The 25,215-nt window shown below is 43.9% G+C and overlaps 1 protein-coding gene across 1 annotated transcript in view; it reads right to left on the bottom strand.

Annotated features, from left to right (window-relative positions):
- Positions 1-1,151: 1,151 nt before the first annotated feature.
- LOC149353360 (nose resistant to fluoxetine protein 6-like) overlaps positions 1,152-25,215 on the bottom strand; it is a 39,167-nt gene continuing 15,103 nt past the window's right edge. The window contains exons 7-16 of the mRNA XM_089575808.1: positions 21,321-21,497; positions 19,679-19,772; positions 19,480-19,581; positions 16,783-16,948; positions 14,615-14,697; positions 11,217-11,339; positions 8,888-9,008; positions 6,171-6,357; positions 2,360-2,502; positions 1,152-1,425 (exon numbers count right to left, since the gene is read on the bottom strand). Of these exons, the coding sequence (XP_089431934.1) occupies positions 1,219-1,425; positions 2,360-2,502; positions 6,171-6,357; positions 8,888-9,008; positions 11,217-11,339; positions 14,615-14,697; positions 16,783-16,948; positions 19,480-19,581; positions 19,679-19,772; positions 21,321-21,497 (1,403 nt within the window). The 3' untranslated portion in view covers positions 1,152-1,218. The remainder of the gene's footprint in view (positions 1,426-2,359; positions 2,503-6,170; positions 6,358-8,887; positions 9,009-11,216; positions 11,340-14,614; positions 14,698-16,782; positions 16,949-19,479; positions 19,582-19,678; positions 19,773-21,320; positions 21,498-25,215) is intronic.

The raw sequence follows: 25,215 nt of genomic DNA, 5'->3' as shown, positions 1-25,215 counted from the left end.
ACAACTCTGCCGCATTTCAAATAAACGGCCGAGTCATAGACGGTATCAGGAAAGATTACCGAGTGAGTAGAATAAAATATTGCACCAAGTGTGATTATAATCGCCGCGCACAACATTGGCAAAACGTCGAATTTTTGCATTCAGCGACAATATTAGATGCAAATTTTGGTGGCGGTCTCGTGCAGTGACGGCCAAAGAGGCTTCAGGAGGAAGGTGAAAAGAAGGAGGGAGTGCGGCTACCTGCTTAGCACAGAAGGGCCTTACCTCGGTGAGCTCCCGCACTTCGCGGATACGTTTGTGCAGACGGTATCCACGAATAACTGGAATGTCACGGGCGCACACCTTGCATATAATTTGCGTGAACACATCTCCTCTCCTCTCCTCTTCTCCTCCTCTTTTCTCTATCTTCTCTTGTTGTGCTTTTATTTTACCTTCTCCGCACCGCTCTTCCGTTTTCATCTCCCAAATTCGCTTCCCCACGCAGAGTAGCATGCCAGCGGTTTTTAAAGAATGGCTCAATTCTCTGCTTTTTCATTAAAGTGTTTCTCGCTCTCTCTTTGAACATCGCGCGGAAGACATCGCCTGACGCAAACTCCTGTAACCTTTTCACATCACAAAGGACTCAAGAAATAGTAAAAGCTTACTCTATAGCCAAACCAGATTACTGTGTCAACCACCGATCCATTCTATTTTCTGCAAAAGAAATTTCCTTCTAGAAATTAACACATATTCCTCGGTTTATTTGCCGTTTTCTTTTTCCTTTGTTTATCTCGAGAAGCATTTATTCAAAGCGTTGTAGCAAGCCACTTTGTTGCTATTTGCTGTTGTTGTTGCAAACCTTTTCTGATTTATTGAAGCATTCTCGACATCCATCACTGCATACCGTTTTATGCCCTGAGGCAATAACCATGGCTTTAAAAAAAATGGTAAGCGCATGGCATGTGGGCCTTTATTACCTGTCTCTTCATTTGCGCTACTGTACCAGCTATGAACCATTACCAGCATGCCCAGCTTTCGCCCGCTCTGGATCGCACAAAGTTCGGTAGATTGTTTTATTGTTCAAACAGAAAGGAAATTTGAGTTACCGAGTTTTTTTTATTTTATAGCTACTGACGAGCTTGAACGTCGCAGTGTTCCAAGTCTCTTGTCAATCGAGGAAGGAAACTTCGTCTTTGTTTTCCTCGCCCTTCATTCTGTGACCTTTGCAAGGAAGTGGGGCTAGAGCCGGGACTTCTCGTGATTGTTTTCGACGACCACCGGCAGTGGCTGTTTCTTGGCGCCTGTAGAGTTGAGGTCCTTCATGATGCGCTTATCGATGGAGCGGAAGACCAGCCTGTCCAGCTGGTCGATGGGCGACTCCCACGTAACGTTAAGCAACCACGCGAACGTCATGCTCAGCACAGAGATGCCAATGAAGTCCAGCGTCTGCGAAGAGGAAGATAAAAGAGCATTTAGATGCGCCCGTTTCATCCTACGCCCCTTATATGCACAATTGCTGTTCGCACAATTGCATTGGTGGCACAATGACAAGTTGTTCTATTGATAACAAGAGTGCATGGCTGCCAATTCTTAACAAAACCCGAAACTCACGGTCCACTCGCTCTATGTATTCGTGATATACTGTGCTTTGAGGGACAGAATTAGTGAGTAAGGGAATCAGTGAAGAAGTGAGTGAGGGGGCGGGTGATTGAGTGAGTTAGCGAGAGTGAATGAGTGAGTGGTTGGGCCAGTGAGAGAGTGAGTTGGCGGGTGATTTATAGTGAATGAGTGGGTGGATGAGAGATGGTGAGTGAGTAAGTGAGTGAGTGAGTGAGAAATTGAGTTGGTGGGTGACTTATATTGAATGAGTGGGTGGGTGAAAGTAGAGAGTGAGTGAGAGTGAATGAGTGGGTGAGAGAACTTCATTTGAAAGTCCTCCACTACGGCATTCCTTACAGCCTCAGTCGCTTTGGGAAGTTAAATCCCATCAAACCAATACCAAACAGTGTGATATGTACCAGAGCTGTTTATAGTAATAAAAACAGAAAAATAGAAAACTTTTGCAGCTTTGTATCCGAGTGCATCGCCAAGGGCTTCACTGTACTTGGTGCGCAGAACTGCTAAGTTCTATCGGATACCTCGAGCGCTCAAGAATAAACTGTCCGAATATATGATGTACGGATAAAATCCCTTGAGGCTATTTTGTGGGTCTGATCACCTGGTGAAACTATGACCGAAACTAACAATTATATTGTGCAAGAAAGAACTAAATTTTTAAATGCTGAAAATGAAAATAGAAACTACTTCCGCTGTTAAGTGGGTTTGTTCGACAACACTAGTTGTTTTGAGTTTATGTATAAAACCATATCATTGCACTTGCCTGATAGAATTCCTCAGCCTGAAGGGGCGTCTTGATGATTCCGATGCGGACCAGCAGCAAGGGAAAGTGAATTAAATACGTGCCGTAGACAAGCCGTCCCAGCACTTGGAATACTCTTGTGGACAGCAGTGTATTTAAAAACCCTTACAAAAGAAACCAAAGCAAAAATTCATACATAAAATTAGATTCACATCGCAATCAGCACATCCAGTCAGTGAAAATGAAGGATAAAAAAAAAGACGAAGGTACACACACCATACCTGAAGAAAAATGCTCTTTAGGAAGGGGGCACCGCGAAGAAAAATAGTTCCGATTGTCTTCATTACAGGCTAGATTACTGAAGTGAAATGCAGTTCAAGGCTCCGCACATGAGGTCCCTCTCGTTCGCCTTCTCTTGCGGTTAGCACAAAAGTGTGAAAATTTCATTAATCGACGAGAGATAATGCTTATTGCTGAACCACGAGAGGAACACGCAAAGTAAGTAACTGTCTTAAACGCTTTATTCTCGTATCTAGGAACCGGACTCTCTCTAATATCTAATATAAACATCCACGCTGGCGGCAGCGTCTGGAAGGATAATTAGTTTATGTGAACTAATCAGGAAGCTGACTGTGACAATTACCCTCTCACTTTGTGTCTGCTTGGTCGCATAGCCTACGTGCAAAAATAGGGATTCGTGTAGTGGTCATCATTTGTTTTTAAACCTTGAATACAAATCTTGAACGGAGGTCTCTCCGTTTTTAGGTTTTATTCTGTTCAGAATTAGGGGGTGTGTGCAAAGATCCGGTGCTATTCTTTTAGTTCAAATTAAAAAAGAAATCGGCCTGTTTGAAAAGTGTAAATATTTGGGCTCTTCCGTGGCATTTTCTACGAGCAATAATTTAAAATTAGTGCTCCTTTTTGCGCGGGACATAATTGCGTCAATTTTGCTTCTTAACATGAAAATAATAATCACTTGCGACTTGTACCAAGAAGGTGCTCACCAATTCATGTATTTATATTTCTTCTCATTTTCAGTTTCTTTCATCGCGTACACCACTGTCTCTGTGCGTAGCGCTTCTGCGAACGTGCTAGACTGTCAGCTTTTCTATAGTGCGAGAATATTCAAGATCACAGAGGCCATTAGAAACGTCCAACCACTCTGGAGCAGGACGTCGTTAACGTGGGCTAACGATTGATGCAAAAAGTTGCTAACAAGATGTCCTGATTCACTTGCGTTCTGGATTTTCGCTTCGAAAACGTACTTTTTGAATTGATCCACAAATTAAGCCAAGAGTTGACAAAATTTTAAAAATCATCAACACTTGAATGAAAACACCGCACTAGAATAAGTACAAGACATCCGCTAGTGCCTTTAGCTTTGTACGGTGGTCAAGTGCACTTTTTTGAAGGTTCATTTTCGGATGCAAGCAGGGCTTAACCCGAGTTTTAGTAAATCGGGTGAGGGTGCGAGAACCGGGGGAAACGCAGTTTTCCCCAAAATGAAAGGCCCTACTTATATTATGCCACGCAGCATATAATATCAAAAAGTTGAGAAGCGCTCCATATTGTATAATTTACGCCGCAAACTATGCATGCAACACCGCTTCATATTACACATCAGCTCTGCTTACTGCACCTAAGCGCTTAGCCTAACATCGTTCATCGCGCTAGCAAAAACTGCATACTGGCACTCTGGTGTGAAAGTGAAGAGGCTAGTAGAAGGTCGACAAAGCAGAGACAGAGTTTCTTCGCCGATGAAAACTTGCGGTGGAGCCTGGAAGCTGTTGAGCGAAAGGAGAGCCATTGCCTTCGCGGCTTTCGTACGCCAAGGAGTGATAATAGAGATGGTTTGGTTTATGGGTTTAACGTCCCAACGCGACTAAGGCTATGAGAGACGCCGTAGTGGAGGGCTCCGGAAATTTCGACCACCTGGGCTTCTTTAACGTGCACTGACATCGCACAGTACATGGGCCTCTAGAATTTCTCCTCCAAAGAAATTCAACCGCAGCGGCCGGGATCGAACCCGCGTCTTTCGGGTCAGCAGCCGGGTACCATAACCACTGGAGTGATAATAGTGAGTTTTAGCACAAGCGGGAAGTCGTACGGCAGATGCGATACCGCGTTGCCGTTGCTACCGTTGCTACCGTTTCCAGGCTTGCTTAACCACGTGGTCGCAGTTATCATAATTACCGTGTTTACCGTACGGCGGGGCTAAAACTGTTGATTACAGCTACTACCGTCGATGAATTACCGACACTTCCTTTTTCGCGTCATTACTATAACTGATTCTCAGAAGACAACTTCTACGTATACAGTACTGGCACATAAGTTAATTTTCGGTTGTACATACCCAACAATTCTGGACAAAAGCATTTTTGGGCGGGAAACCGTTTATGAGCGCAATTTTATCATACAATGTAAGATTACACGGTAACAATGAATATACCCGCAGGTCATCCGACTGCAATCTTGGATTTTTTTCCCTCTATTAACCTTTTTCTATCGCGAAACCGTTCTCTATTGGTTTTTTATGGCAGTCTTGACGGCTCGGTGCGATCGATGGAAACACCTTAAATGAAAGATTTGTTACATATCAGAAGAATAGACCATATCTTCAATATTTCCATAACAGTATCTTACAATTTTCTTATTTTCAAAATTTTTATCCGAGAATATTGGACATGTACGCAAGCGAGCGCGAGTAGAAAGAGGCAATGCGTTTGAGACAGCTGATGTCAGTGCTTTCTTTTCTTATTCCCGGGGCCTTATCTCCAGCACAAAAGAAGCCATTTTTCAGAGCCTGTCGCTAATAAAACCGTGCAGCGCTGTGAGAACTGAAGCTGGCGTCAGAGAATATGGGTCCTATTTCGCTAAGCTCTTCGCATAGTGACAGCGTTACGGATTGACCGGCGCTAGATTTTTGGCCGGAAAATCGCCAGAGCAACATTAGACAATAATTGTAAGCACCATAGCAGGCAACTTAAATTCTATCGCGTTTTCTTCTTTAAGAATGCGGCTAAAAGGCCCTCAATGTTTTAGAGAAATCGTTATTTTCATTTAACGACGTTGTTCAAGTGTATGCTACAATTTGTGGCTGCCAAAGCTGTTTCTGAAGTTCAGTGATTATGCAGTGTTAATCCATGGGGTGGATTAACCGAAAACCTCCAATGAGCACACGTGGCTGCTTTGAAATGAGCTGCATCTCGGCAACACCCTATGTCTCAGCGTCGGGGACTCGTAAAACACAACACAGACGCACATAACTGTAACTCGACTTCTCACTTCTCGAAAACAAACTGGCGCAGATTCTTGTTTTTTCCGAAAACAGTCTCGGAATAGAACTTATTGCCTGAAGAGATTTTCACGTGTGAAAACGTCAAAAAGGCCACTAGCAATAGTTTTTTACGACAGAGGAAGAGCTGTTGTCACCGCTGTTGTTAAAAAAAAAATCTTTTTTAGAGGCGTCAAGGATGGCCTCAAAATGTTTTTTTTATCTGCATGTGCTCTTGGATGAATTTGAAGAATATTTGCATGGAATGAAAACGTTGTGATTTGTATTTTTCTTTTGTACTTCCTGTTAAGACAAGAAACCTATGCGGCAATTTGTAAACAAATAAAATAAATAGAGACGCAGACTTTCGCATGTATAAACGAGAGGTGCTTTCAGGGGTGACGTGTAGACTGAAGCAGTTTTGATGTTCATTACCTGCCTACTTTATTTACCGGAAAACTTGTGCGTGCATCCATTTCGCCACAGCGACTATTCCGCAAAGGACGACTTTTTTTTTTTTCTTGAAACGCAATCTCCGCTTGGTCGAGTCAAACTCACCACCGCGTCCGGTGATGCAAGCGTAGAGTAGCCACCAGAAAGCCAAAGTCCAGATGACCCGGTGCACTCCGGCGTACACCGCTGCGATTATCTTCGTGGGCATGTGTCCACGATTCCACGGCGTGGGCACGTACATGACGAGGAGGCTGAGCGCCAGCGAAGCTACCCACGCTGAGCCCTGCAAGAACTGCGAGCCGAGCGGGACGGCGATGCTGCTGAGGATTTTGAATCACACCCTCGAAGAAAAAAATGTTTTAGGCACGAGGTGCTTAAAGGCGATGATTTCCAGAAATATTTGAGGCAACACAGAATTGATGTCCAGCTCAAATTGTTCCCCTGGTCTGTCACGCGGCATGAAGCCGAAGTTACTACAGAGATATTTCGATCAACAGGGGTTCCTACATGAACATCATAGCTCACACTCTTCTCTTCAATGGAGCATCATTGCGCAGGGTTTCCACGGCGGTTGCAGCGCATACAATCACCCTATTAAACCATCCAAACGTTTAAAAACAATGTCTGAATAAGACTTCGCTCCTAAATTAGCGTTCAAGGCTTCAGTGACCAGATATATCTTTGGCGGTATGAATAGGCAGGGAAATATTTTCAGAACTTCAGAAATCTGTGCACGTTGACGGCAAAAAGCAATTAAGAAAGGCGAGAAGTGCACGGTTAGATTACTTCTGTCGTTACTGAAGGAGGCTTGATAAAGAGACTCTTCTTTTTAAAGGAGCCAGTTACAATACGAACAAGACAGCTGCACTGATAGGGGTGTGCCCGTTGTGCACCGGAGCAACTGTATCAGTGTCGTTTATGTACCTGTTCCAGTATTCGTACTGTACCTGCCGCAGTATCCTCTGCGATGTACCACCTCGCTTATGAAAGTATGCTTCGCAAATAAATGTATTAGAGCTTTTTTTGCGCAGAGGATGTTCTGTTTCTTTTAAAGCGATGTTGATTGCCTCAGCGCATAAAACGGTATGTAATGATAGATGAGGATGCCTAAATAAATGAGTAAAGGTTCGCTGATCTGTTCTGTTAATTCCTGCCACGACGTCATCACCATGTTCAGCTTAGCTTCTCCTTCTCGTCCATCTATTACGGTGCTTGCAGAAGACACGCTTTTTTTCATTCCTGTAATAAAGAGACAGCAACCGGTAGACAGCCGCAGTGTTTCGGCACAGGCTCCCCGCATTCAAAGCAGCGCGGACAGGGCCGAGCAGGAGCGCTTTGACTGTGAAGCTTATCAGTTGCAAAAGCAGTAACGTATACAGGGGACAAAAATAGAGAGTAAGAACAGGCAAACAAGAGGGACAAATTTCTCCAGCAAATTCGATATAATAAATTTTCCCTCTGTTTTTGTGTGTCAAGGGCGTGGCTGCCCTTGACACACTTAAGTATACCTCTTTTTAGAGGGTCGTAAATGTCCAATAACAAAGTGCACCATCAGCGTCAAATGGAATGTGTACATCCGAACTGAAACGCGAACACAAGAAAACAGAAATGATAGCTGCTAGAGATAATATACCGGCAGGGTCGAATGGTATGCGGAATTTAAAGTCCCAAAGCTGCGGGGGGGGGGGGGGGGGGGCGACTTTTGAGAGAGAACGCAGTGGTGGCGTCGGGATTAATTTCAGCCATCTAGTGCTCTTTAACGTGCACTCACGTCACACAGACGCCGCCGCGGTGGCTCAGTGGCTATGGTGCTCGGCTGCTGGCCCGAAAAACGCAGGTTCGATCCCGGCCGCGGCGGCTGAATTTCTTTGGAGGAGAAATTCGAGGCCCGTGTACTGTGCGATGTCAGTGCACGTTAAAGAACCCCAGGTGGTCGAAATTTTCGGAGCCCTCCACTACGGCGTCTCTCATAGCCTTAGTCGCTTTGGGACGTTAAGCCCCATAAACCATAAACCAACCAACGTCACACAGCTCGCGGGCATATTTTTCCATTTCGGCTGCATAGAAACGCAGCCGCCGCGGCCGGAATTCGATTTCGCATTCTTAGATTCAGGAGTAGAACGCCATAACCACTGAGCCACCGCAGCAGATGGTGGGGTCCAATAACACTTCCACGTAGTGTTCTGCGCCCCATGGAAATGAAAACGAAGTGCGCTAGAATTTAGTATACCTCAACAAAAACTTGAACAAGGGAGGGGAAAACCTCAGGTTGCTAGAGCCAACGTTTCGACAAGGGGACTTGTCTTCGTCTTCGCCCAGACGAAGACAAGTCCCCTTGTCGAAACGTTGGCTCTAGCAACCTGAGGTTTTCCCCTCCCTTGTTCATTTTGTGATCTCCAAGGACCATCTACCGCACCCTCTCTCTACCATCAACAAAAACTTGTTTGGCTGTTCTCGTTTCAAATGATTTGTTCGCGTTTCGTTTGGCGCTGGGACTTCCGTCTTTGCCAAAAGCAATCAGGCAACAGGATTTGGTTCTCAGCCATGTAGTTGAGCCCTTACGGCAAATCTAAAGACGAAAGGGTGTCGAAAGGTGAGGACAACAGTCTTCCTTACCTTACACAGAAATAAAGCTTGAGGAAAACCGGAAGTGCTTCGCTACAAGGTTGAAAAACAAGCTTTGTTGCTTGATTACTTTTGGCATAGACGGTATACATTAAGATGTGTCAGTTATTTTGAACTAAACTATTCGCGGTGACAGAAAAGAAAATTCGTTGCAATCACAACCAACAATAAAGCAGAGATAATGATAATTCACCTACCTTCGATATATTTGCATCCCTGTAGCGAACGGTGAGGTAACCGCAAAGCATACCACTGATGTAACTGGGCACATGTGCGAAAGGCTTAAAATGGATGTATTCCACAGTATCAAGGACCTTGCTGGTGTAAAGAGGCAGAAAAAGAGTGAAAAGTACCTTTTTTTTCGCCAGAAATGCGAACACCGAAAAAACATCATGCGAGCGCTCAGTAAAATCAACTGTTTTGCATTAAAATGTCGAAGTTTTGGGAGGCCTGTGCGAGGGTGAGAAATTCAGTAGTCTTCAGAGACCAAGGACACCTGAACATCACGAAATACACAAACACTAGTCTACGGTGCGTGAGTCTATTAAGTAGAAGATAAATCAGAACTGAGACCTCTTTTCTTTAAGTATCATTGTTGTAATTAGCTTTGTTTTGCGGTAGTTGATAGTAAAGTTGCGTCCAGAGTGTTTGTGTGTTCCTGCCACCTAGTCCTTTCCCTGTTTTCAAGCTAGCGCTCTTCTAACATAATTTGCATTAACACCGCCTCGCGCTCGTAGCTTCCACTCCACTGCGAATGAGTTGTGAGATGTGAGTGTAGAGCGCAAACCGTCGCCGAAATCATTCGGTCGCCGAGAGAATATTAAAGAGTACATGAACTTTAAGATAAGTGGCTTTGAGCGCTTTTATGGCTACTCACTAGTTATCCACCCGTTTTATTGTTTTCGTGCCCCACGGCATTAGTGTGCGCCTATCAGACTGCCGACAGCGCAAGAAGCCAACGCTGTTTATTTTCCGCAGAAGTGCAGTTTTGCACCTCTGCCTAAGTAACCGTTTCCTGCCAATATACGTGCGTGGCTATGCTAACCAATACTTCAACACTGCCCGTAACAGTGAGTACTGTTTCTGCGTTATTTAAAAGCAATCCTTTCTTAACGTATTGCAGCTAAGAAAACAATATTGTGTATATGGAAGCCCTAATGAATTTGTTGTAAATGATAAATGCCAAATGACCGTGAAAAGCTGAGTATAAGAAGCTACTAGGGCTTTCTAAGCAACCACAAAGGTTAATTTACTTTCGATAAGCTTGGTTCCTGTGGACTGCAGCACTTGATTTTCGTCGACTATTCTTAGGGTGAGACTTCGCGGGTCCAAATACCATGCACCCGTGCGACAAAAAAAAAGAAGAAAGCTCTAGCATCAAATTTTCTGATGAGGTTGGCAAATATCCAACCGTTGCTTTCCCAGTCCAAGTTGTCCACTTGCTCGTCCCTTTTAGCTGCTCTGGTTTTAGTTCAAATTGGGAAAAATTACAGATAAATTAAAAAGTGGCTTTATTGCTTCCGTCACGGAAAGGTTGAGTAAGGAAAAATATACAAGTTCTATAAAGACGTTACGATGCTATCTCAAATGGGCGTTGCTCGACAGTCAAAAGTAAAAACAAAGTAAGGATTATAATGATGTCCCGATTATCCTGTAGAGTATTGTTATTTGCAAAACACTGTTGGTCACAATGTGGCCGAAGTAACGTTCACTTCTGTGCGGAGTGCATTTAAGAAACCATTCCGGAACGGAAAAAGTGAGAGAACATAATATTCTACCTGGAAGGGGACTAAGGTTACTAAGGAGGCAGGCCGTAAAAATGTCATATCTCTAGTAGAGAAATATGATTACCTCAGATGTCCAAAGGATATTCCTTTCACCTGAAAAGCCATTTCAGTGTCACTAACTTCCTTGAGATGTTATGGCTGAAAATTTTCTGAATGATCAGTACATTTATATGTATTATTAGGCTAGTTCGAGGTATCGGTTACTTGGGTTACTAAGGCCTGCGAAGTCACCTGCTAACAACTTAAGCTGCTAAGAAGTTAGCAGCATGCAACAATCTTTCACTAACATCTCTTAGCAAGTTCATGTTGAGAAACACCACGAAAGACGGGATAAGGAATAGGGACAAATCAAGACAAATCAATCTACGCTTCTGTCCTAGTAAATACAGTGAATTTTTTTATGGTAATCTCTTGAACTGTTTCCAGATTAGCTTGTGCTCTCCCCCACAGCATATCTTGGCTGCTTGGGAAGTACTACATCTACCTTTTTTGTGAAGAAGAGTTCTGAAAGGAAGATATATTGTTGAGGGCTTGAGGGCGGGAACTGATGTATTGCTCCTGTAAAGCCCAAGTTGCTTGCCTTGGTACTAGTGTCACCAAACGGTGTATTAGCGGGGGACCATAAACTTATCCGACCAGCGTATTTTTTTTATCAAGAAATCCATTTCATTCGCTCTCTCAACAGATTCCAACCAAAGTAGTGACCAAGTCAGACCGACACAGACGCAGGATCACTCACCCTACGTCCGACGTTCCAGGTGTGAGAGAATATAACAGATCCCATTTGAACGTAAAGTAGCCCGTCAAGATACAGCCTGCGATGGTAAGCAGCACTCCCAAAACGAACGTGATGCGTGGTCGGCTGTTTAAGAAAGAGCACGATAAGCGTATAGTTTTGGGTCAAGGATAGGATCCTGGCGCATAGGAGGTCCAACAAGCGATATAACAAGGTAGTGATGCGCTTCAATGCTAACTACGAGGACAGTGTTGTGAGCTGAGCTGTCTCTAGCTTTTCAGTGCCCTGTGCTTTCTATGAGCTGACCGTCCGAGGCAACAACGCTTAGGCTAAAAATGGCACGCACACAAAGCTTCCACCACATGCACCGAGAAACATTGGTTGTGGTGTAAACTCACTGCTAAAAAAATGTGACGAGCGCAATCTTTTACACTTGCCTCCGCAGTTGAGCATCGAAGAAGTGTTTAGAGCTGTGCAATGATTCTCATTCACGCCCGTTATCTCGCTACACAGAAAGCACTTCAGCGGCAAAATCATTTTCTGTAATAAAAGAAGAAAGGTTCTCCGGGGTTGAGAAACGTGCCCAAATGAAAGCGCTGTTGTGGTTGATTGTAAAAGCTAGCTTCTGCGACTGGACTCGTACTTTGTTCACGGAAACCTAGGGTAAGTATTCCATCTCTATATCATTGTTGTGTATAGTATATGCTTTTACTATTCCACGTGCCACTAAAATACCGCAACACAGCAAAACACGGATTGAAATCATAGGCTTGCGCAGGGTTTTCTATCAGGGGAAGCCAAATTTCACTGCAGCACCCCCCCCCCCCCCCCCCTCCACTCAAGAGGATTCTCCCATCTAAGCCCCTACGGTGAAAACGGAGCGCATTGATGAGGAATGGTTAAAGAGTATTTATTTCAATGTGACAGAATTGCAAAATATTCAAAATATTATTGCAGCAATAGTTTTTATTTTCATGTGCAACATCGGCACAGGAAGGCAGTCTCTGCGCCGCTGAGGCATCACTGTAACTGCACGAGTCCGAAGGAATTTCTATTCTCTCTAAACCACTGAAAATGTGACACATCTGTCTTTTGCCAACAGCAAAAAAGCTGAAACGATTGCCTCAAAGTGACCCGGCAAGTAAACAGTTCTTTGAACGCGACATAACGGCCGGGTCTTGGGCCGCCATGCAGTAACGCAGTATCGTCAAAAAAAAAAACTACGTGGCCATAACACTGCACTATAAACAATGACTGGACAGGTTTGACGGGCTAAATGTACCGGGCAGATTTGGCGCCCCCTTATATGAATGGGGGGGGGGGGGGGGGGGTTCGGCCGCACACGTTTCCCCTCCTGTGCGCACGCCTATTGAAATCACAATGTTCTTATCTGGTAAAAACTAATCGCTAGTGGCCACCGCGATCATCAGTTATTCATGAAGCGTTTTCTTTCTTTTTGGCAGTCAGGGGCCATATTTTGTATTGATTCGTTTCGTTTTCATTTCACTTGGCCGTGACGTAAGTAGTCGCGAAAGAAACAGGAAGCAGGGAAGCAAACAACCAAAGACACAGCCGGTCTGGTCCATTGTCGGGTCGCCGCTTCACCGTTAGCCGCCATACTGTCGCCAGACCAGTACAGTTGAGGTACAAGGGCTGCGCTGCGTCAATTCATCACACAGCCATCCCACAGTTTCTTTGTCAAGACTGGATTAACGCCGATAAAGCTCATCGGGCTTGTAAAACGCGTCGTCCTTCTTTGTGATTCGTCGACGTCAACGCCGGCGAGCCAGCGCGACACGCGCAGGACACGTTTATGTGAGTGGACGCGTGACGCTATTCCACACGGGCTTCGTCACCGGGAGCAGCGACCAATGGCACAGGGGCCAAATGGAATGAAAACGAAATTATTGATTGCATAATATTGTCACAGCTTTATTGTTTCCTACCACTGGTCATAGATGTAGAGTCCTGCGCACAACATGGCTTCAGTGAGGCGTAGCGTGATCTAATTTCGCGCCAATGATTTCGAATTTGATCTCTCCCATCATAGGATTTGAGGACCTTCATTTATTTCTCGGGAATAGTACGTTGTCAAGCATGTCCACGTACTAGAGTGCTTTCGCACTGTTGGTGCTTTGTTACGTGTCTGAAAGCGGCGCTCAGCTATTTCGCAGTTTACTTTTGTAAAAGAATGTCCAGCAGCAAATGCTTTCTGCATTCAGTTATAGCTCTAACTTGATTACGATGTACTGCCTCTTCATAGAACGTGCAGAAGAATGAGTGCATTGAAGAATACTATTGTAACCAACAAGTCGTAGTGAACACAATTTTGAGAACCAACAACTGCGTGAGATATTTTTTACATACTCTTAAATGCTTACGAGAAGCCTGAGCACCACACTAAAGGTATTTATTAGAGGGAGTTATTATTCGATAACACACACGTAAGCTCAGCCATACGGCGACCAAGAAAAGCTATACAGCTTGCTCAGAAACATCGTAGCTGAAGAGAAATTCACCCTGGTCCGGGAATAGAACTTCGCACCACTGCCTAACCGCGCAGCCCGCGATACATTAGTGATGCGGAAGAGTCCCAACCTATGGTCTCAATCTACTCTGTCCCTAACCGGGCAGTCACTTTACCAACTGAGCTAACCAAGAAGGCTAGCAGATGGCAGGATGAGGCTGAATTCATCAACAACTCGAAGTTAGCCTGATGTATTACTACCCTCAATGGAACGCGTCCTGTGTTGGGAGGCTCCCCTAAATACATTCTACACACTAATTACATTTCAGATTTGAGTTCCCAAGTCTATGGTTAAAATATTGTGCATTGTGAATTCTCAGAGCCCGTGCTTACATTAATACAAATTGCATATCGGCCGTTTTAAGCAGTGGGAGTGCTAAACCTAGTTGAAAAGCAACATGAACGACAGAACGGTATAGCTGTGGAGCCTTTCATAATTTAAAGAATAACTGTTTTTTTACTGACATATGGAAATAAATTGGTAACTTATTTTCACGTACGCAGAACGTTGGGAGGAAACCATATATGCTAGTGCGCTACGCAGCCACACCACTGGTTATGCAGAGATGCTCATCGTCAGGTAGCATGTCGTTGGATTTTATTTACGCGAGAAGTTGCCGCCGGAATAAATATTACTGCAGCACAGTGTGTTCGTGAGTCATTAGTCTTCATGCAACGCAGAGTGTCCCCTGCAGAACAGTGCGAACTTGTGGGAAGCCTTTGTGAGTGAAAAGAGGCGAGAAGCAAGCTCCACAAATAGCAGTTTTCTGATTACAAAATTCAAGTGTGCGACCTGGGGAGATGCGACAAGTTTTGGGAAAAAGGAAGAAGGAAAATAAAATGCCACATTAAAGCGACGCATCGTCGTACTTACTGAATCATGATTATGGCCATGGGTAAGGCGACAATTGTACTGACTTGCATGTCGACAGATATGTACCATAGATGAATCAGACACTGAAAATCAATAAAGGAGAGTCGTTTTTAGAACTGGTATAGCGTAAGCAGCCGAACAGTTTTGAATGTCACGGGAGGGAACATGGGAAAGAAGGTCATGAAGTCTATTGTAATTTATTTACTGACTATTGCACTGCAGCGTATAACTGAGGACTCAATTGGTGTGCTATTATTTAGCTTTTTTATCGCGTACTTTAAGACTACAGAAGCTCCGTAACTATAGTAAATGTAATACAAAATTCGCTTTATATGGTTTCGTTTTGTTTATGGGGTTTAACGTCCCAAAGCGACTCAGGCTATGAGAGACGCCGTAGTGGAGGGCTCCGGAAATTTCGACCGCCTGGGGTTCTTTAACGTCCACTGACATCGCACAGTACACGCGCCTCTAGAATTTCTCCTGCAAAGAAATTCAACCGCCGCGGCCGGGATCGAACCCGCGTCTTTCGGGTCAGCAGCCGAGCACCATAACCACTGAGCCACCGCGGCGGCAATTCGCCTTATATGTATCCGCACTCTTAGTGCTTGAGACAGTGCAAAATAAAGTCGGTTTTTGCGGGTAAGGCTCCAATAACCAGGAGCGCACCACGAACCCCAAAGAAGGGCTCAACGGGTGTTTTCATGGCTCGTGAAGTAGCCCAGAGAGCCCTTTCGATAATGCGTGCTATGACCGTAATCGAAAACTAAAATATCCTGTTTTACACAACCGTCACGTTCGATTCGTTTTGGTGTGAATAGAATTCGCAGGTCGAAAGACAGTCGGTTGTTCGCTGAACGTCGTACACCGGTTTTCTCATTGCTTTTTTTTCCCCTCATCGTCTGAATTCGTTGAATACAGTGCAATTGTGGCATCGATAGTTAAAATGTCACCACTACAAGTCGCGGGAATAAGTATGTGGCGTCTGAAGCATCGATTTTGGGGCTCCGAGGCAACGTGTTTATTGTCATTTTGATGTTTTAATGGCCCTTATCAGCCTTATGCACGGATACTGTGCTTTCAACTCTGAACCTTCTAGGTTTCTATTGCCGACTACCGATAACTACTTCTTCAATGAGTCCACACCCATCAGAAAAGCTTTTTGCTTTCATTTTCAAATGCGAAACTTCTTCACACAAAGGTTTTGTGTAAAGGCTAACAACAACAAGAACAAAATGAAGATGAAGAATAATTAACGATCTCAGTAGTAGACTGGACTACAGAGGACGACTGAGCAAGTCGATAATGATTTATTATTAACGAACAGCGCGAAACGACAGACATACAGGGTTGGAAGAGAGGACTAGCGCTGACGTTACAGCACCAGAAAGATCCCCCGGTGCAATACAAAGGCACTGAGCAGAGTGGACAGTTGGAAAGTGAGTAAAAACTCATTCCTGGAACTGAGGACCAACGCTGAACGTTAGCGGAGCAAAAAAACACCCGATGAATTATTCTAGTGTTGCTGGCTGTAACAGCAATGATGCTTCTGTATATTGATACTTCCAGAACTCTTCCCTTTGCCACCGGTGGGCTGTTGAGTTGCAGCTCATTATGGTTGGAGCTCTTGTTCAGTAGATGCATTACCACCATTTCCCGTGCTCTAGGTATGGGTGTCGTTCTTTTTTTCAAATATAGCATAAACTGGCATGCTGGACGGGCACATGTAGATTTTTTTTCCCCATATCGGACACGTGCAGTGTGTTTCGTTTAGATGCTGCGCTGTTAGGAGGCGAAAATAAGGGACAACCGCAGCAGTGACTTCCAGACACTGTGGAAAATCAACCTAGTAGACGTAAACACATCACCTTTGTGTTTGTTAGTTAAACAGACCGTTCTGGCTGCTCTTGTGTGCTTCGTTGGCAGATGTGGCCAGTAGTTAATGTCACTGCTGTAAGGGGCAACGTTTCTTTTAAGCATTATCATGAGCCCCATCCCTCGCTGATGTGTTTGTTTATTAAATTGTCAAAAGTGAAACAGAAAGCGCCCTGCATATTTTAGACCAGCAATGGCCGCCGGCTTCTACATTTAAAAAAAAATTGACAGCGACGATGGATCAAGTTTCACCTGAGACGCAAGAGCGTAACGATAACAAATATCGAATTACTTACGGTCTGTTCTATTCTCCTGAAGTTGTTTACAAGAAGCGGTAGTGCCCACCAGCTTTTACAGCAGCCACCGACTTGTTCCATCAACATGCTGCTGTCAGCAGGCCCTTCGAACATTAGAGGAAGTAGAGAGGACACTAGCACTATGGCCATGGCTGGAAAGATGAGCCTGCGAACAAATGCTTAGCTTGACGCACAAATACACACCAACTAGATTCAGCGTGTCCTGTTCACGTCTCACAACCAGGCCGTCTATGACGCAGTTTCCAAAACCTAGGTAGTATCAAAAGACACCAGGCAATTCTTGAAGACGATACAGTACAACGCGGTTGTGTGAACAAAATGTATGTCAAATAGAAAATCTAGCTGCACAGAAAGGTGAAGAATTTCACGACAAAAAATTATTGAGAACAGGGCTACTAAGGAACCAAAAAAAATTCAGGGGGACGCTTTGTTGACCTAAAGTGCGGTGAGGCGGAAGCCTTAAGCGCGGTGTTGCTGCTTGTGTCACTGATGCGTGGTTAAGATGTTAAGCTTGGCCTCTAAGAGTGGAACGAGACAGCGTCTTGCAACGCTGCCAGGGAGTCCACACAACGCCATCGCCCGTTCGGCTCTACGCCCTGCTCGTCGGTAATTTTTTTTTTTTTTTGAGGAAAGGAAATGTATCTATCTCGCATATCTCGGCGGATATATCTGAACCTCGCCGTAAGGGACGAGAGGAAGATGGGAGTGAACGAATACACCGTATTTACTAGACGCGCCTTTGTTCATCCCAAACCTTCGAGCTGGAATGGCGGACTGGTTAGCGTGCTCATCTCGCACTCCAGAGAGCCCGGTTCGATTCCCGAACTCGACCAATTTTCTACTCAGTTTTATTTATTTCTCTGGTCTGATTATAAAGGTTAATTAGGCTAATTAGTTAATTAACTAAACTCGGTCCCACTTACATGGAGCATCAATATACCATCCCTTTAATTGGTTACATGCTACTAGCCGAAGTACAATGGCCCCGTTGGAAATTCGCGCACTGTGACGTCACGACCATTTCGACCAATTCAAAAGTGTGACATTTCTGTCGACAACTGCTGCTTACAACGATGGGGCATTAAAGGCTTCCGTTTAAAACACAATACCACCTAGAAAAGCATGCGCGAGATGCATGGCATGAAAAATAATATTTTCATTAGGAACTGTGCTTCTCTGTGAGCCCATAAAACTAACCATGATCAGAGTGTAGATAAGGTGCCGAAATGCCTGAGCACCTTCATAAATATGTTTGTTAAGCGCTATTATAGCTTTCTCATTTCTTAATAAAGGTAAATATGTAAGCAAATCTTAGCAATGCAAGCGGCTCAGGAAGCCAGCAGGAACACCGAAGTTAATTATAATATATTGACGGCAATTTTAAATTACTTAGAAAGTAAAGTGCCATCATTGTTATAAATGCTAGGAGATGACTCAAATCACTCAATTGTAGCATCACTGGCTGTTATGGAAGTGTATGCGATTGATATGTGAGACACCATGAGTCAACAGATAAATTCGGCTGAGTATGAATGCATTGCCAAGCATTAATAACGCTTTCATTTTATAGCAATGTCGCCTTCAGAGAAATAAGTGCCGAGATCGGTTTCATGCTTTGAGGGATAAATTTGTCGTTACGGTGAAGTACAAAACAAAATTTTGAATAATCATCAACTAGACAATAAAATGCGAGTTTATGCATATCGGAGAAATAGAGTTTTAGTGCTGGAGCGGAAGATCATAGGCATTGTGAATTTTATATCCCATGCTACGGTTAAAAAAAAGAGTGCCCTTTAATTGACTAACAAGTGAATCAGGGTTATATATTCGATGGGAATTTTCTTTACCCAAAAATATTTACAGGCAACAGACAGCTTGAAATAGACAGTCGCGGTGCAGCTTTATTGGAGAGTGTCGGAAAAGACATTGCACAGCATTTATAATTTCCTGATTGTACAAGTAGACTTCAGGTGATCGAAAGGAAAGGAGAATAGGGGAGGGGCAACGTTATACGAAGTGATACGAATAAAACAAAGAAAACGTCGTAAAGAGAAATAAGCGGAAACAGGCCCGTCATACATTCCTTCATCAAGGCTCATTTACTGCTATCGACGAGGGCTATTAGTTACATATTGTTTGAATATCCCTCCATGCATAAAAATATTTTAAACAGATAATTTTTCATTTCGCCTTACGGCGTCGTCAGCATTACGACGATGTCGGAACGCCAGGACTCTCTTGGCTTCCAGTTGATGTTGCACGCGCATGATCTAATGACATACTTCCAACGTATTTCCACTTAAAGCTGGACAGCTTGAACTGCACCTCAGAATGTCCTATTGTTGGGTGGAGACTGCAACGGTGAGGTGAAAGAAGTGCTAACCAGGGGGCAACAAGAGATAACGTTACATATAGCGTGAGGTTGACAAGCACTTCCACAGATCACCTAAACAGGTACTACTCTGTGTGTTCCGTCAAGAAATGACTGTTTAGATTGCGAAAAATAGCTTATGTAGAGTGATTTTATAAAAAAAAAATGTTTTGATTGACAGTGATTTCATTGAACTCTTAGGCACCTTTCATGATATGTATTCTGCAGTATGATTAAGATGAATTTCCTGGTGTTAGCGAGCAAAAGCTTATTTGTAAAAGGTAGGAGCTAGTCTAGTCACTGACCTCACATATCTGCGGAAGGATCCCATGACATGGACGACGACCGGACTTTGCCGACGGACAGCTGTGCGCTTTTCTTGCATGACGTACGCCAGCAAAAAGCCACTGTCTCATACGGGAAGAAAAGGGAGGCGTTTGATAAATATCGCTTAGGCTACGAATAATGAACAAGGAGTATTAAGCTGCGGTTTACCTTGCTTACCTTATGAAGAAGAATGTGGATACGCTCAGCGTGGTGGCGATCACAATCTGAAAATGCAGTTGGTCCGTTATCTCTAGGAACCGTCGGAGAGAATCTGCAAAAGAGTATTGAGTTGTGTTGCTAGACATGAACCACTCGAAATAGAACTGGGAAGAAAAGCGGAAAAGGAAATGGCAGTGCTACATCAGTTGCTTATGCGTCACGATCGGTGGTTTTTTCTAATCTCGACCACACTTTTAAGCCACTATACTTAGCGGATATGTTTATATTGGCGTATACTGTCGTATTTCAAGCCCATTTCGTTTGGCAGAATTCTCGTAGTACCCCCGTTATACGATACATCTCCTTCCAAATTCCCAACTCAACCCTCGTAAACATGACTGCAAGAATGAGTACTAGCTCAGAGGCCCTGCCAGGTGTGACCCATTTATTCGTACGGCGTTGTTTCGTCACGCGGCGACGTAAAGCAACAGGAGAGGCTTATAATTTTTCTTCTTTTTGACTCACGGCCAGCAAAGCTGGACAAACACTGCCCGGAACAGCACTGTAACACGCGGAAGGAGTTTCACGCCAATCGCCCCGTATATCTTGCTTAAAAGAAGAATGTCTTCTCGGATATCTCGGAACACGGACATGCTTCAGAAACTTTACCACATGGAATAGTTTAGGCATGCGATCTCATCTAAGTGTATTGTCTCTTAGTGGTGACGGCAGTCAGGCGTACTGGAAGGCAGCGAAGAGGGCTTCCAAAGGAAACTCTGTATTAGGCTGACTTGCGCCCTCAAAGAACTGAATCACTCGGCGGCGGCGTCGCAACAAGCTTGCTCGGAGGTTGTCGAACAGAATGCCTGCCGCTCTCAACTGCACTCAATTTAAAGCTGATCGCGAACTTTCGAAACATGCGTGCGAAGTTACTACAACATTCTGGAACAACGTGGAATCGGCTCCGCCTGGATGCGATCAATCGAGATAAATCTGGTCGCGTCACAAACAAAGCGACAAAGTAACGTGCCGGCAGCTTTGAAGGATGAACTACAAAGATTCGCGGCAATATAAAAATGCGCGCTAACTGCAGTAGCTAAAAGGCTTATTCATTGAGTGTAGTTAATAATAAGTCTGACAGAGACAGCTTTTTATCACGTTCTGGCCGGTTTCCTGCCAAGGCGACATTTTTCGTTTGTTCCTAAAAAATCGCGAAAGACATACTTTGAACATATTGTATATGTGGTGATTTCCCTCGTCGCTAAATTTTCTTTTGCCTAAAATTTATCGACCCCTTGCTGTTCGTTCCTATAAATGAAACTACTTAATCATCAAAAACCTTAGCGGAGGTCTTGCTTGTTCGTGTGCTACCTCCGTAAATTTTTAACAGCAGCACTGTGACCACCAAGATTTACCGAAACGCCGTCAGGTAGGATTATCACAACGAGTGAACTGTGACTTATGGCTATAATTGAAGCGTCTTCGACGAGAGAAATCAAGCTAACTCACGCAATCATTTATGACTTACCTTTTATTAAATTAATAAAGATTTGAATTGAGTAATGTTTTGCCGTCACTGCATGCGATATTGCGAGGTATCCGACAGTTTACACTGCGGCCTAGAAAAAAGAAAGGAATTATTGGGCCAAGGCCGACTTACGATAATATTCAAACTGCATAATGATGTACGTGTGCCCTAGGATAACCCAAATGCACATCAAAGTCTTCAACCCGTTGAGAAACTGCAGCGGCTCGTTTCCTGCTCTGCAACTGCCGGACGTGAGGCGCTTGGTGTTCCTTCGTGCAGAAAAGCACAGCAGAATTTCCACAGGTATGCCTTCGTTGAAGGAAGAAAGAACAAGCACTATTTGAAGTCGTGGAAATAAACGACAACGATAAATCACTTTGTCATTTTTACACTCAGGGGCTATAGATATGACATACGCTGAGAACACATAGATGTTTTTAGGAGGGAAGCATTAAGTACTTCCTGCAAAGTGGCGAAGAAAGGAAAAGAGATCTATGCGGCGAAAAATAAGGCAAAAAAAAACAAGCAATGCGTTTTGCTGTTCTATATGGTTGGTTTCAACATGTCCGCTCCTACTTGAATGTGAGCGTGACTTGGATACTTACCGTATTGATGAGTATACACGTACACTTTGCGGAACTGTTTACGTAGAAAAGTAACATTAGTGTTCAGCGCAGAGACGAAAGAATGTGTTCTGCTTCATAGGAGGCGTACGCGCTGAATTACGCTGGGATAGCACACCCTGTAGCAAAAGCGCAGGCCCATGACTGCCTGCGTAGGATGCATGACTGTGTAGCGCCTCCGATGGAGATGGTTCTAAGCGCACGTATACATTTGTTCTGTTCACGCTATGTAAGTTTAACTTCGCATCCATCCGGAATGTACCTGATTACGCTTTCAATTAAACAAATGACTCTTGTTGCAAACTGTAGCGTTAATTTTCTTTTCTTCAAATTTAAGCAGCGCTAACTTTTAAGACGAATACACAGAGGACATGGCAGGACGGGCGCCCGTCCTGTAATGTCCTCTGTGTATTCGTCTTAAAAGTTAGCGCTGCTTAAATTTGAAGAAAAAAATGCATAACCAACTAGCCCGCAACGTGTTTTATTGTGGCGTTAATTCAGGACGGATATCTTCACAAGTACACTCAACGTCAGATAAACTTCATGACAATTAAGCAGGAGCAGCAAAAATAGCTCGCTAAGAAAGAAGACTGAAAATTAGCCGGCAGGGGCATAGCCGGGGGGGGGGGGGGGGGGGGGGGTGCATCGGTGTCAGAACACTCCCCTAAATTTTCTAAGCGCTGCATCCCCCCCCCCCCCCCCCCCCGTTCTCTCTATTATTTCGGTCTGTCTTTCACCCGTGCCATTTTCACACCGCATCGATATATTAAAATGTAAAAACGAAATTTAGAAGAGTGTAGGTTTGTTGACTGAAAAAGTGTCTATTCTAATATGAAGCGAAAGTTATTGCAGAAAATAATCACTCTTCTTCGCCATCGCACGACGTTTGGCACTCCTTTTAATTGTAGGCACAGTTCATCCAATTAAACGTACCTTTTCACGTCAGAATACTTTTCCATCCTTTGCATTTTCCTCAAATGATCATAAATTATCGCGAAAATAAAAAGCGCACTTTTTATAGTACCTCTGCGTCCGGGCGCAGGCTCACATTCATCTTTTGACAAATGCCATTCGTTCGCAGTAGAGCAGAAGATTTTGTGTTGCATATTGTTTAAAAATGTTGTACATAGCCGCAGTTTTTCATGCGAGCGTTTTTTGCGAAAAAACAAATGCTCTTTACAAATCAAGTCCACAGAGTCCAGTGTGCGCTCGTATTATGTAGTTATTACGGTGAACGAAACAGCAAACCCTTCGTCTTTATTGCAGCAGAAAAATGACTAAGATATTGTATGGACGCAGGCTCTCTTTATTTTATTTTTTTCCCCTGCGGTGTATAACACTCCCCAAAAATTATTTCTGATAACGCCACTGTTAACCGATTTGATTTTCACTTCGAAAGCATAAGCACGGATCTCTGAAAGTGCTTCGAGACGTCGCCTGTATTTTCTCTCCAGCAGTTAATGTTTTCGGGCTTTTATGTTTAAGTTTCCATTGTCCTATTCGCTGTTTAATTTGACGCTGATGGTGCATAAAACCCAAACCTTAATATCGATCATTAGATGCTTCGGTTATGACACGCACCCGTGGAAGTTGGCTTTTGCCAACTACATACGCTCCAGCCGCAGGCCGTATCAGCGTCTTGGATGATTATGATGATGACGAGGAAGAGGAGAATGCTGTTAGTGTTGACTGGTCTTAGCCTTGCGTAGCAATACCGGAATTCTTACCGTAAGTTAAATCATTAGCTTGGCAACCAAAGTTAAACCATTAGCTTGGCACCAATTTACCTTCTTTTGGCTCTCCTCACTGAACCTTGGCCAATCCCCCGTCACGGTGATGTGCCATGCCACCAAGGCAACAACAACAACAACAACCGGAATTAGCTCTACTTTACTGTATCCGGTTTCTAGAAATTGCGTTTACCGCGGGCGGGTAATAACTGTGCGCTGCCATAATACCAGGAAACGTGTACTGCGAAGCAAGAATTTTGCGGTGCTATCGAAAATGACACGCAGGAATGGTGAAATTATTGCTGACATACAGCCGCTGTCTTGGTAGGGGCTACACATCCCACCTACGAAGGTGAAATGTGCTAGCCATGTCCAACGTTCTCGGGCAAGAATTCAGAATATTGAAAATTTGTAAGGTACTATTGTGGAAATATTGATGTTAATGGTGTATTCTCATAATGAGTAACGAAATCTTTTTTTAACGTGTTTCCATAGATCGCATCGAAGACTTCCTTAGAAAACAAATGGGGAACGCTTACGACGATAGCAAAAACGTTAATAGCAGAAAAAAAAATTATGCAGGATATATTGATTGTCATAGTGAAATCTTACATTATATAAAAAAATTGCGTTCATGAACTGTTTCCCGCTCAAAAATGCGTTTGTCCAGAATTGTTGCGCATGCTACGGTCGCATGGCTTCAGGGAAAGTGCGTAACAGTCAGTTTCTACCCCATTGCCGCAGTAAGACAGGCTCAAGGAAGTCGCATTCCAGTCAATGCCCTTGATGGGCTATTGAGCGCTCACCGAAAGAGGAGGAGGAGGAAGAACTTTACTACAAAGAAGGGGAGTTCTGCGAGCTTATAGGTGGGGTCCTCATTCTGGGGCTCCACGTAGCATAAGGGAGGGGCGCCACCATCGTAAGTGATTTCATTCGCACCAATGAAAAGGGAAGCTCTTAGCAGTTTAGTCAATGCGACTGGTGGGTTCGAGGCGCTTGTTTCGTAGTTATGATAATTAGTATTGGTTCTATGTGCCAAATCTACACCTGAGCCATGAATAACGCATAGTGAAGGGCTGCTGAACGTCACCAACAATTCTGTACAAAAGCATTTTTGAACGGCAAACCGTTTATGAACGCATTTTTTTCAGATATAGAAAAATTTCACACTAACAATCAATATATCCGCAGATCACCCGAATGCAGTCTTGAGTTTTTTTTCTAAGAACGCTTTTGCTGTCGTGAAAAACGCTGCACACTTGTTTTCTATGGCAATATTATCTGTTCGATGCGATCAATAGAAACACTGTAAAAGAAAGATTTTGCTACATATCAGAAGAATGGACCATTAGGTTCAATATTTCTATACATTATCTTACAATTTTTCAATCTTCAAATTTTTTTTCCGAGAATGTTGGACATGTAATCATGGCCACCTAGGGTCCGCGCACTGAAACAGTAGGACACCAGCGTTTCCACCTTTCGCCTACGTCTAAATGTAGCCGCTGCGGCTGGGACCGAACCACTGAGCACGTGGATATCAGAACGCCGTCGGGATGCGGCCTTTCTAGCACAGGGCTCCACAATGAAATGTTTCTTTTCCTTTCTGTCCTCACTTCACCGACTCCGCCTAAAGTTTCCCATGCTTCAATCCAGATTTCAAGATAAGGTTTT

This window comes from Amblyomma mixtum, chromosome 3 (assembly GCF_055824585.1).
Source record: "Amblyomma mixtum isolate Tamu chromosome 3, ASM5582458v1, whole genome shotgun sequence".
Classification (NCBI taxonomy): Eukaryota; Metazoa; Arthropoda; class Arachnida; order Ixodida; family Ixodidae; genus Amblyomma; species Amblyomma mixtum.
This window is presented reverse-complemented; position numbering and strand designations above follow the sequence as displayed.